General features: G+C 45.2%; 1 protein-coding gene across 3 annotated transcripts in view; it reads right to left on the bottom strand.

Annotated features, from left to right (window-relative positions):
- The window catches only part of itpr2 (inositol 1,4,5-trisphosphate receptor, type 2), a 70,982-nt gene extending 58,963 nt beyond the window's left edge, over positions 1-12,019 (bottom strand). For all 3 annotated transcript variants that reach the window (XM_086108549.1, XM_086108550.1, XM_086108551.1), the window contains exons 1-5: positions 11,888-12,019; positions 1,933-2,003; positions 1,593-1,708; positions 1,422-1,508; positions 1,026-1,184 (exon numbers count right to left, since the gene is read on the bottom strand). In XM_086108549.1, the coding sequence (XP_085964675.1) occupies positions 1,026-1,184; positions 1,422-1,508; positions 1,593-1,708; positions 1,933-2,003; positions 11,888-11,979 (525 nt within the window). In that variant the 5' untranslated portion in view covers positions 11,980-12,019. The remainder of the gene's footprint in view (positions 1-1,025; positions 1,185-1,421; positions 1,509-1,592; positions 1,709-1,932; positions 2,004-11,887) is intronic.
- Between the last annotated feature and the right edge of the window lie 294 nt (positions 12,020-12,313).

The following is a 12,313-nucleotide window of genomic DNA, read 5'->3' as shown; positions in this document are numbered from 1 at the left end:
ATACAGAAAATAATTACAGTACATCTGAAACAAATGATTATAACAATATATTTGAGAGAAAAAGCATGTTATTTTGCCTCATTCAAATCTAAAGTGCAATCACAATCACATTCTTCTTGTTTTTGAAATGTAAATTACATCATAACTTCTCCTCAGCTGCCGGTTAACCTGGCCGATCATCGACCCACCTTTCTCCAGATTGTCCCTACGTTTCTCCATTTTCTATTATCTCTTCTATTATTTTCTTCTCTTTTCTTTCTTACCGCTATTTTTATTTTTCTTCTTCGTGGCAGGGGTTCACTTTGGCCTGGGGAGTCAAGTTTAGCATTCGCTTCATTGATATCTGGCGCCATCTAGCGTCGTGAATGGGTATCATGTCTAGACCCCGAATATAAGACGACCCCCGCTTTTTCAGTCTTATTTCAATGCAAAAAAACACCGTCTTATATTTGGGCCAATACGGTATTCTTATTTAGTATTCACAACATTGTCCATCAATCCATAACCCTTTTCAGGGTCACGGACGATGCAGCCTTTGCCAGCTACAGTGTTTTTGCATTGAAAAAATGGCTTATTTCATATATTTAGAGGAGGAGGAGTGTACCGGGATTTTCAAATCATTCCATTCTGTGTGCCACAGTTTTGTTTTGTTTTTTTATTAGGGCAGTATAACTGAATGGCATGCGATCTACTCTCAAGCACACTGTGGTTTCGAATGCACAATTTTGCAACCATGAAATTTTCAATGGTGCACTGGAGTATTTACAATAAAGTGTAGCAAAACTGGAGACATCGGGATTAGACGAGAGGGAAAAACTGTCTAACCATGCTTCTTAATCTCAGCCACTAACAATGGTCATGCACAATCAAGAGCGATACCTTCAACCACAGGTTGCTAAAGCCAGAGAAGAGGGACAAAATCAGAAAAATTCCTGGAACTGGACAAACAATCGAGAAGGGAGTTTCCATTTTGGCGCATTGTTAGTGTCGGTAGAAGTGACGAGCGCAAGCAAAAGGGCACCTACGTTGTCTCCTTCACTGCGCAGCTTCCAGAAAGGCTGAATGTAGAACCAGGAGCCCTCGTTCCCAGCTGGGTCCAGAGAAACTCGCATGGCATTTTTTTCCAGCAAGGCAGGGAGACGCTTGTTCACTGTCAAGTACTTGTTACTCTTGATGTGCAGGAGCTGAGAGCCAAGAATTGGGCACGTTCACAGATTGGTAATATAATAGCAGATCTTACTTGCATGGAGAAACGGTTGAAGCACAACCTGCCTTATTCAGTCAATTTACTGACATACGTGAGGAATGATTACTGGAGGCGATTACAACTACAGGGACAAGCCGTAATAAGCGCAACAAACACAACACGGCTTTGCAGTGAGGACAACCAGACTGCACAAGTGTTTGCGGATCGGCCGTACCTGAACAACATTACTGTATTTAACAACTTCTCCAAGGAGCTTCTTATTTTCGGACTCATTCTGCTTCTGCTCAAGCTCTGCTGCATGCTGGGAAGCAAAAACAGTCACCGATTTTTTTTTATAAGGTTTGCACGGAAGGTGTTCATGCATGATGGCTGGATAAAGTTAAACCTGTAACTTCTTGAATAGGTCTGCCTGCGTGTTGCTCCCTTGTTTTCCTTGTTTCGCCTTCCAGAATTGCTTCTGGGCAGAGTACCTGTTCATGGGACACACCTTGAAGAGGCAATCTGCAAAGAAGACGAACAAAGCATTCAGGCACACTAGTACCTCCATGAGTCAGCCTGTGATTACGGCAGAAATGCACTTGAGTTGGAGGACATGTTTATTTACCAAGCAGAGTCAGTTAAACACAACAAAACGTCACTGGAGCAACCGTGACACACAAAAAGCCCTCGGTGAGGCGCATGGTTGGCCTCGACTACTTTTTGCGTGCGCGGCCTATTGCACATACCTCTGAATTTTTTGGGAGGGTTTGCCAATTCCCCCGCATCAGGCTGGACGACGCACCTGTCGTCGACAAGACTGCACAAAAGAGCAACACAAGTGCAATCAACAACTTTACATGTCGTCCTTGTAGCTGATAATGTGCACTAGCCATGAATGTGTGTGTGCCTGGTGTTGACACACTTTTGCTCTGTTATCAAGTGTGTGCATAGTTCTTGGTCGCCATACTCAAGATGAAGCCATTGAAGGCTACAAAAGTGAGCACCAGTGGGATGTTGCCGCAAAGGGAAACTGTGCAGTGTTGATTAGAGACCATGGTTTTGTTGTTTTTTTTGTTCCCAGTTAACATGTGCATGCTTCAACATTAACTTGCACTCACTGGGCTACAATTGTAGATACTACTGCACAAACGGAATCAAGCGCATGGGCTGTGTCAATGGTCGAAAATGTATGCATAAAAAAAAAAAAAGTATATATATATATATATATATATATATATATATATATATATATATATATACACACACACACACACACATCCATTTTCCACCGCTTATCCGGGGTCGGGTTGCGGGGGCAGCAGCTTTAGGAGGGAAGCCCAGACTTCCCTCTCCCCAGCCACTTCTTCGAGCTCTTCCTGGCGGATCCCGAGGCGTTCCCATGCCAGCTGGGTGACATAGTCTCTCCAGTGTGTCCTGGGTCATCCTCGGGGTCTCCTACCAGTGGGACATGCCCGGAACACCTCACCAGGGAGGCGTCCAGGAGGCATCCTAATTAGATGCCCGAGCCACCTCATCTGGCTCCTCTCGATGTGGAGGAGAAGCGGCTCTACTCTGAGCCCCTCCCGGATGACCGAGCTTCTCACCTTATCTCTAAGGGAGAGCCCGGACACCCTGCGGAGAGAGCTCATTTCGGCCGTTTGTATCTTGTTCTTTCGGTCACGACCCATAGCTCGTGACCATAGATCGTGACCATAGGTGAGCTTTGGAACGTAGATCGACCGGTAAATTGAAAGCTTCGCCCTTTGGCTCAGATCCTTCTTTACCACGACAGACCGATACAACGTCCGCATCACAGCAGACGCTGCACCGATCCGCCTGTCGATCTCTTGCTCCCTCCTGCCCTCACTCGTGAACAAGACCCCAAGATACTTAAACTCCTCCACTTGGGGCAAGATCTCCTCCCCGACCCGGAGAGGGCACTCCACCCTTTTCCGACTGAGGACCATGGTTTCAGATTTGGAGGTGCTGATCCTCATCCCAACCGCTTCACACTCGGCTGCGAAACACTCCAGTGAGAGTTGGAGAGTCCTGCTTGAAGGAGCCAACAGTACCACATCATCTGCAAAAAGCAGAGATGCAATACTGAGGCCCCCAAAACGGACCCCCTCAACGCTTCGGCCGCGCCTAGAAATTCTGTCCATAAAGGTGATGAACAGAATCGGCGACACAGGGCAGCCTTGGCGCAGTCCAACCCTCACTGGAAACGATTCCGACTTATTGCCGGCAATGCGAACCAAACTCTGACATCGGCAGTATGGGGACCGAACAGCCCATATCAGGGGGCTCGGTACCCCATACTCCCGAAGCACCCCCCACAGAACCCCCCGAGGGACACGGTCAAATGCCTTCTCCAAGTCCACAAAACACATGTAGACTGGTTGTGCAAGTTCCCACGTACCCTCGAGGACCCTGCCAAGGGTGTAGAGCTGGTCCAGAGTTCCACGGCCAGGACGAAAACCACACTGCTCCTCCTCAATCTGAGGCTCGACTTCCCGACGGACCCTCCTCTCAGCACCCCTGAATAGACCTTACCAGGGAGGGTGAGGAGTGTGATCCCTCTGTTGTTGGAACACACCCTCCGGTCCCCCTTTTTAAAAAGAGGGACCACCACCCCAGTCTGCCAATCCAGAGGCACTCTCCCCGATGACCACGCGATGCTGCAGAGGCGTGTCAACCAGGACAGCCCCACAGCATCCAGAGCCTTGAGGAACTCTGGCCGGATCTCCCTTGCCACCGAGGAGCTTTTTAACCACATCGGTGACTTCAACCACAGAGATAGGGGAGCCCACCTCAGGATCCTCAGACTCTGCTTCCTCCGAGGAAGGCGTGTTGGTGGAGTTGAGGAGGTCTTCGAAGTACTCTGCCCACCGGTTCACAACGTCCCGAGTCGAAGTCAGCAGCGCCCCATCCCCACTGTACACAGTGTTAGTGGTGCACTGCTTCCCCTTCCTGAGACGTCGGATGGTGGACCAGAATTTCCTCGAAGCCGTCCGGAAGTCGGCTTCTATGGCCTCACCGAACTCTTCCCACGCCCGGGTTTTTGCCTCGGCGACCACCGAAGCTGCGTTCCGCTTAGCCAGTCGATACCAGTCAGCTGCCTCTGGGCTCCCACAGGCCATAAAGGCCCGATAGGACTCCTTCTTCAGCTTGACGGCATCCCTTACTGCTGGTGTCAACCAGCGAGTTCGGGGGTTGCCGCCACGACAGGCACCAACCACCTTACGGCCACAACTCAGATTGGCCGCCTCAACAATAGAGGCACGGAACATGGTCCATTCGGACTCAATGTCCCCCGCCTCCCCCGGAACATGGGAAAAGCTCTGCCGGAGGTGGGAGTTGAAACTCTTTCTGACAGGGGATAACGCCAGACGCTCCCAACAAACCCTCACAATACGTTTGGGTCTGCCAGGACGGACCGGCATCTTCCCCCACCACACACATACATACATACACATATACAAGGCGGCCCGGTGGGCCAGTGGTGAGCGCATCGACCTCACAGTGCAGAGGTGCCAGGTTCAATTCCAGCTCTGGCCTCCCTGTGTGGAGTTTAAATGGCCTGCGTGGGTTTTCTCCGGGTACTCCAATTTCCTCCCACATTCCAAAAACATGCATGGCAGGCTAAGTGAACACTCCAAATTGTCCCTAGGTGTGAGTGTGAGCGCAGATGGTTGTTTGTCTCTGTGTGCCCTGCGATTGGCTGGCAACCGGGCCAGGATGTCCCCCGCCTACTGCCCGAAGACAGCTGGGAGGATAGGCTCCAGCACGCCCCGCGGCCTTTGTGAGGATAAAGCGGATCAGAAACTGGATGGATATACAGATAGATAGATAGATGGATAGACGGATAGATGGATGGATGGACGGACGGACGGACAGACGGACAGACGGACAGACGGATAGATAGATTCAATATTATTGCGTTCATAGTACAACTGCACTGCATCGTGCAGAGAGCTGTGTTGTTTTTGTTTACTTTTTTTTCAATATTCAGTAATTCTTGCGAAATTAATATCGTACGCATGTTAACAACGCCACTCAGTTTGATGAACTTCAGTTCTAAACCCAAAATAAATACACCGTATAGGACAAAAAAAAAATTAACTCATTCACCATAATTAGTGGTGTCCATTTGACCAGATTTCCTTGATCGCTAAAGGCAATATAGAATGTAGATGTGAGACTCATGCTCCCCTGACAAGTTCTACAATAACAGAGGTCTGCTTGGATGTAGCTCAGCTTATGTTGTTCTTTACACAGCAAACAAGTTAAGACTGAAGTAGCCCATGATTAATCAATAATCAATTCCACTCAATTAACTGAATTCTTTCTCAGTCTCTTCGTTGATGATTATGCCATTGTCTACTTAGATGGAGGTCATTACATCGTGAAGTTGTGGTGAGTGGATGTTGACAGTTTTATTGCCGCATTACTCTTCACACTGCTCCTGGCTGTATTTCTAGTCAAAAAGCATGTAATTCAATCCTAATACACAAAAGGGGGAAAAGCACAAGCAAATCCATTCATCCTCCTGTAATGCAACGCACAATTCACCCGATTCATGCAACGCTGGTAACTGCTTAAACAAGCCCAGCCCTTTGTTGGTCACTGTCAATCCATAGCCTGAGCTCTATTTCCTAAATAAATCCCTATTAGGATGAGATTGAGCGAAATTTGAAGCCAACAGGCGAAATCACGCAGTGCAAAACAGGTGAACAGGAAAGTGCTAAAAGCTCATGAATAAGTAACGCCAATCCACAAAGGAGGAGCTTTGACGAACACACTCACTCTGTGTGTCCGGTTTTCTCAGTAAGTGGGTTAACCATGAACCACAGATAAAGCAACAAGGCTGGACACACAGGAGCTAATTATAACCCCGGAGACGGTGTTAAACACACTGAAACAACAAGATAGAGACGAGAGAACAGAATGAGGAAAAGGCGGGAGAAGAAACGTTATCCGCGGAGGATATTTTACACAACACATGCCTGCTGCTGCATGCTGGTGACATAGAAACTTAGAAGACTGTAAACACACCGTGCAGCAAAAGAAGCTGAAGAAAAAAAAGACTGGAACCGCGAATGCCTTTGAGATCTTTCAATTCAGACCAAGACATTCTGGAAAAGTATGCATTTAAACTTCCATCGACCTTGAGCACTCTTATTGTGGTCAATTGTCACGTCGACCAGGGTCCCGGCCCGGAATTGTCTTTCAACCGTACACGTTTCATCGTTCAGACTTTTTTAGGATGTTATCACAACATCACAGTACGTCATCGCGTCATATTAGAGAAGAAAATCCAAGATGAAAAATGCTGGGATGAATCTGGACGGCCCAGGTGAACTGAAACGGAATAACCTGAAACGTCTTCTGACTTCTGGTTGTTGGGAATATAAAAGGCGTGTGAGGGGTGAAGAGATTTGCAAACAAAGACACTACGCCCAGCTCACATAAAAGTGTGCTCACAGGGGTTGGGCTCTTTGCCGAGAGGTAATCTCTCAAGAGGTTATGAGCGCTTCTTGTCCAAGTTATTTTACTGCCTAGCCATACAATCACATCACGGACACTTTGATATTTACTGTCCTTATTTGTCTCCTTGCATTTGTATCAACACAGGTGCTATTCAGTTTTAGGAGCTTTTCTGTGAAATTCCATAGTGTGGAATTAAATAGTTAAGAAGGGATTTCCCCTTTTTTTTTTTTTTTTTTTTTTTTTTTAAAGATCCAAATTAGAAATATGGTTCCTCTTTGACATCTTGAAATTAAAAGAAGAACAAAATGGCTGGAAAATCTGGTTTGAAAAACTTTTGAGGAACAAAGTGTCCCAAACCGTAAGACCGATATTGAGAAAGAGAGGGCGGGGCAAAGTCATTCCTCAGCCAGTTGATCGTACTTGTTTTGCAGGATTCAAATAGCACGGGGGCACGCTGAAATGCTTTCAATTCAGGGTCGGCTATGGTGCAGCCAAACGAATTGCTGTTGGCGTATGTTTATTTCCACAACATACAGAAATTTATCTAGGTCAGGGGTCGGCAACCCAAAATGTTGAAAGAGCCGTATAGGACAAAAAAAACAAAAAACAAATATGTATGGAGCCGCAAAAAAAATAAAAGCATTCTATAAAACTTACAATGAAGGAAACACATGCTGTATGTATGTAGGAGACTGGACTGTCTCAGAATTGTTTGTTATTCATTCCTTTGTTGTGTGTTCACAAAAGCCCCCATAGAATTTATTTTGTAATTTCCTCACTTGATTTTTTTGTTTTGGTGCACTATTTTCGCTTTTCTTAGTGTCAGTGAAGTGATCATTAATTTCCGTTTTTCTGAGGCTGTCTTTGAACGCCTCTCGAGTCAAACGAGAAAAGAGAAGGCACGGAGTCAGATGCAGACTGTCTGTGTTTGTCGAGACTGTTAAAAGCATAAATAAAGTGTACGTTTTAAAAAACCAACACCACAGCTCTCCTTTTTCGGAGCTGCAACATGTATCTATATCTATTTGAGCTATATTAGCCTACTATCAAAATCTTTTTCCATTTTCAAACATTTTTTATAAAGCTCCAGGGAGCCACTAGATGTCGCTGAAGAGCCGCATGCGGCTCTGGAGCCGCGTGTTGCCGATCCCCGATCTAGGTGAAGATACTGCTCATGTACATGATTTTCCACAATAATTATCAAAAAGGATTTAACAGTTAGGAAACAGATAAATACCAATTTGGAAAGAAAACTTTACTGTGATTTTATTTATTTTTTTAAATCAATGCAAGAGTTTACATTTTTAAATGTTCACGACGTCCCATCACTGGTGAACCATTTTTTAGAACAGACTTGGCGGGCCACTCATGTTGCCCTGGGAGTTACATAAGCCTGCAGGCATCATGTTGGTAACCCATGATTTAGGTTGGCCAGGTAACCAACCAATAAAATACTGGCAGTTCATTAGACTGAGAGATCTAAAGTACAACACAAGTAAGATATCCTTTATTTGTCCCACACTGGGGAAATTTACAGTCTACAGCAGCAAGATTGTGGGTAGAACAGTCCTCACCAGCACCGATGATCATCCAGGGTATGGACATAGAGAGGGTAACCTCCTACAAGTACCTAGGTGTTCTTCTAAACAACAAACTGGACTGGTCTACTAACACGCACACCCTGATTAGGAAAGGACAGAGCCGACTCTTCCTACTCAGGAAACTGAGGTATTTTGGGGTTCAGGGGTCACTCCTTAAGACTTTCTATAACTCGGTGGTGGCCTCGGCCATCCATTATGGCATTGTCTGCTGGTCAGGCAGCATTAACAGGACGATAAAGATTGCTTAACCATTAAGTATTCATGTTCGTATTCTCTCAAGTGTGACCTGGATTCAACAGAACAGAACAACTGAGAAATGGCCAACAAACTAAAGCTACCTGTTGGTGTCTTCCGTCTTATTCTTCTCTCACCTTGGTTACAAATGCCAAATATTGAATTTCAACTCTGCTTTTGTACTCATGGTAGTGCTGTACTCTCATGACGAGAAACCACATACACGTTTCTTTGGGTTAGACTGAGCAAAAATATTTTTCGAGATGGCTGTCGCCCGCACAATGTTGATTTGCAGGGGATAAGGCAGAGCGTCAAAAAGGTTATCACGGCGTATGTGGTCCAAATTGATCAAAATATATACAGTATATATATATATATATATATATATATATTTTTTTAACAACACATTTTTTATTTTTATCTATGTATGCCAGCAACATACTGTACAGCAGGGGCCACCAACCCCTGTCCCCCAAGGGCCCCTATTCTGCATGTTTGAAATGTTTCCCTCCATCAACACACCTGATTCAAATGATCAGCTGATCCGTGAGCTGTGAGCGATCCTGATCATTTCGATCAGTTGTGTTGGAGGAGGGAGACGTCTAAAACATGCAGCAGAGTGGTCCTCTAGAACCAGAGTTGGTGAGCCCTGCAGTATCGGAACGTGCTACACAAACAAATGATCTTCCACTGGATGACAGAAAGTACAAGTGACCTGTATTTTGACCTGTTGCATTCATACAACAGAACAAGAGGTTGTGTTTAGCTGAACCGACATCGACTTCACATTGAATCAGTACATTTTGGAGTCGATTGAGACGAGATGGCCATTTATTTCAGGATATATTTTGACATGGTTTTGTGTGGTGGTGTGCCCTGAAGTTTTACTTTTCATGAATGTGTGCCCGGCTCAAAAAGTGTTGGAGAAAACAGTGCTAAACAATAATATTGAAATCTTCCACTCATATCATGTTTGCACTATTTGATATTAAGTAGGGAAGTTCAATCCTACTTTTTTTTTTTTTTACAGACCCATATCAGTACAAGTATTCACTCTTGAGTATCGCTCGCTGACACTGATCCCAAGTATCGATACCGCCAATACAGGTGGGCAAACTACTTTTGGTTTGTGGGCTTCAGAGGAAGGTTATGATTAGGAAACTAAATATCTGTTTGTTTCAAATATGATTACACTTATTTTAAAAGGGGCGTTTGGTTCCAAAAAAAGCTTGCAATATCTCAATGTTTTTAAAAGTGACGAATTTTTGCAATTTTGGTATTTTGGAAAGAAACAAAGTCAATGCACATAATTCACTTTGGTCGGCAACATAAAATGATGTGGTGGGCTGGATCTGGCCCCCGGGTCCTGAGTTTGACACCTGTTCTCTTGCACTTATGAAATACAAAATTCAATTTGTACAATAACAGATCATTTTGAGCAAAGACCTTTGTCTTTCTGACACATTTGATGATTCATTCATTCATCCATTCATCTTCCAAACCACTTCATCCTCACTAGGGTCGCGGGGTTGATGATTCACTGAGGTGTCAAATGGCCAAAGTTTAGCACCAACTACGAGCAAGGAAGACTTGTTCGATATCAGATTTGTTTTTGTCTTAAGTATTGGTGGCCCGTGCCACGGTGGACAACTGGTTAGCATGTCCACCTCACAGTACAGAGGTGCAGGTTTTGATTCCAGCTCCGGCCTCCCTGCATGTTCTGCGTTGGACAGTCTAAATTGTCCCTAGGTGTGATTGTGAGCGCGATGGTTGTTTGTTTATGTGTGCCCTGCAATTGGCTGCCAATGAGTTCAGGGTGTACCCTGCCTACTGCCCAAACACAGCTGGGATAGGCTGCGGCACGCCCGTGGCCATCATGAGGATAAGCAGGCAAGAAAAAGGATGGATTAATCAGTACCAAAATGTACATTGTCATGGTGCAATGATTTTCACAAAGAGGCGTGTAATATTATGAAGGGAAAAATAAAAATGTAAAAATCTGCTTCATGTGTCATGGTAAAAAGTAAAATTAAGATCAAAACAATTGTGCCTTCCAGGTATGTAGCCAAAATAATGCAAAGGCGCTTCCATTCACAAAAAATTGTGGAATTTGTTCCAGAAGGACTTTTAAAGAACCTGCACGCAATTAACTAGTGAAAGCGGTTCAGGGTGTACCTTCCCTACCGCCTAAAGACAGCTGGGATAGGCTCCAGCATGCCCGCGACCCTCGTGAAGAAAAACAGATTAGGATGGATGGAGATTGGTGGATGTTATCGGCATCCTTCTTCAGTACCCAATACCCATACCTGTCAACTTTTCGGAGCGCCAACCTGTATAAACTACCAAAAAAATCCTTATAAAGAGCAAAAAATCCAAAGCATTTTATATGTCAAAATAACGGCAGAAATAAACCCACGAAATTTTCAATGATACTTATTGTAGATCTCCATAATACAATGTCTGGTTAATGTATAATCATCATTCTACTTCGTGGCATTATTGTGTTCAGAGTTGTATTCCTGCGTTACTTTTTTCAGCAACTCCAAATGCTGACCCATCGGCTCGAAGTTACAGCATCCATTCATATTTAGGTACTTTGGAAATGAAAGCATTCGAGTAGACTCGCACCATTCTGGGCAAAAGCAAACGGAACTACCTGTTTGGGGGGGGGGGCGGAAATTTTCAGAATCCGTATGATATATGCGATACGGCCATATACGTAAGATTCACCACAAAATCCGTATGAACTATGGCTAAACCGTATGAGTTGACAGGTATGCAATACCTCGTAATAAGACCGTTATCGGCCGAAAAACGATACCTTGGATGGGTATTTCGATCCCTCGTATCAAGTTATTTTTTACGTTTTATGTTGGGTGTAATTTCCTGTTAAGTGATTGACAGTCCACTATTTTTACATACAAAAATAGCACTGCAGTGCACAAGCAAAAGTGCATTCATTTTTAAAACGCCACCAGTGCAGTGTCATGAGTCTCCACCCTGCATTGTTGAGTTGACTGCTGTTGATCGCGGTTTCACTTAAGTGGGAAATTTTGTAGCACGTAAGCAGCATGGCACGAACAAGCGCCACTTCCTCCTCAGTGGGACTCAACCAAAAAGAAAAAGAAAGTCGATCGTAATCGTTTGCACTTGTCTTCCTGCTTTGCATACCAGTTACATTTTGCGTCAAGCATTGGACGGGAAGCGGCCGCGGGGTCCCATTTACATGATTGTGTGATTTTAGCTTGTGAGGGAAAGAGAGAGCGACACACACGCGCACACGCACGCACACACACGCACACACACACACGTGGAGGAGTTCTTCGTCCAGATTGCTGGGTTTGAAAGAGACGTGGAACGGTGAGGAGCGACGTACCCTAAAGTGCTGATGAAGCCGTTCACCGATCCTTCCGCGTAGAGAGACACGATGTCTCCAATGTGAAGGAAACTGGATCTGTGCTCTGACATTTTGGAGAGGTGAAGATCTGCTTCAAACTCGTCCTGCCTCCCCCATTGCCCCCATGTCTTGCTTGAAGTAATCCACGGGTTGCAGCGCTCGACCAGATCATCAACTTTCCCTCTTCGTGTTCGACTTCATCAGTGAGCCGATTCAAGTAGCGCAAAGGACGTGTATTTGTATTTCACCCGAACTTCTTGAAAGAAGTGGCGTCTCCTGTCAAGCTTATTGAACTTCTTCCTGTATGTCAGAGTGGCAGAGATCTGCTTTTCACATCCACTTCAAGGGGGCGGAGACTTGCTGCTGTCAGGCCGCTGAGCAAATTCCGCTCAGTGCTCCTTCACA

Source organism: Hippocampus guttulatus, chromosome 4 (genome assembly GCF_054856545.1).
Source record: "Hippocampus guttulatus isolate MCC_2025c chromosome 4, RoL_Hgut_1.0, whole genome shotgun sequence".
NCBI lineage: Eukaryota > Metazoa > Chordata > Actinopteri > Syngnathiformes > Syngnathidae > Hippocampus > Hippocampus guttulatus.
This window is presented reverse-complemented; position numbering and strand designations above follow the sequence as displayed.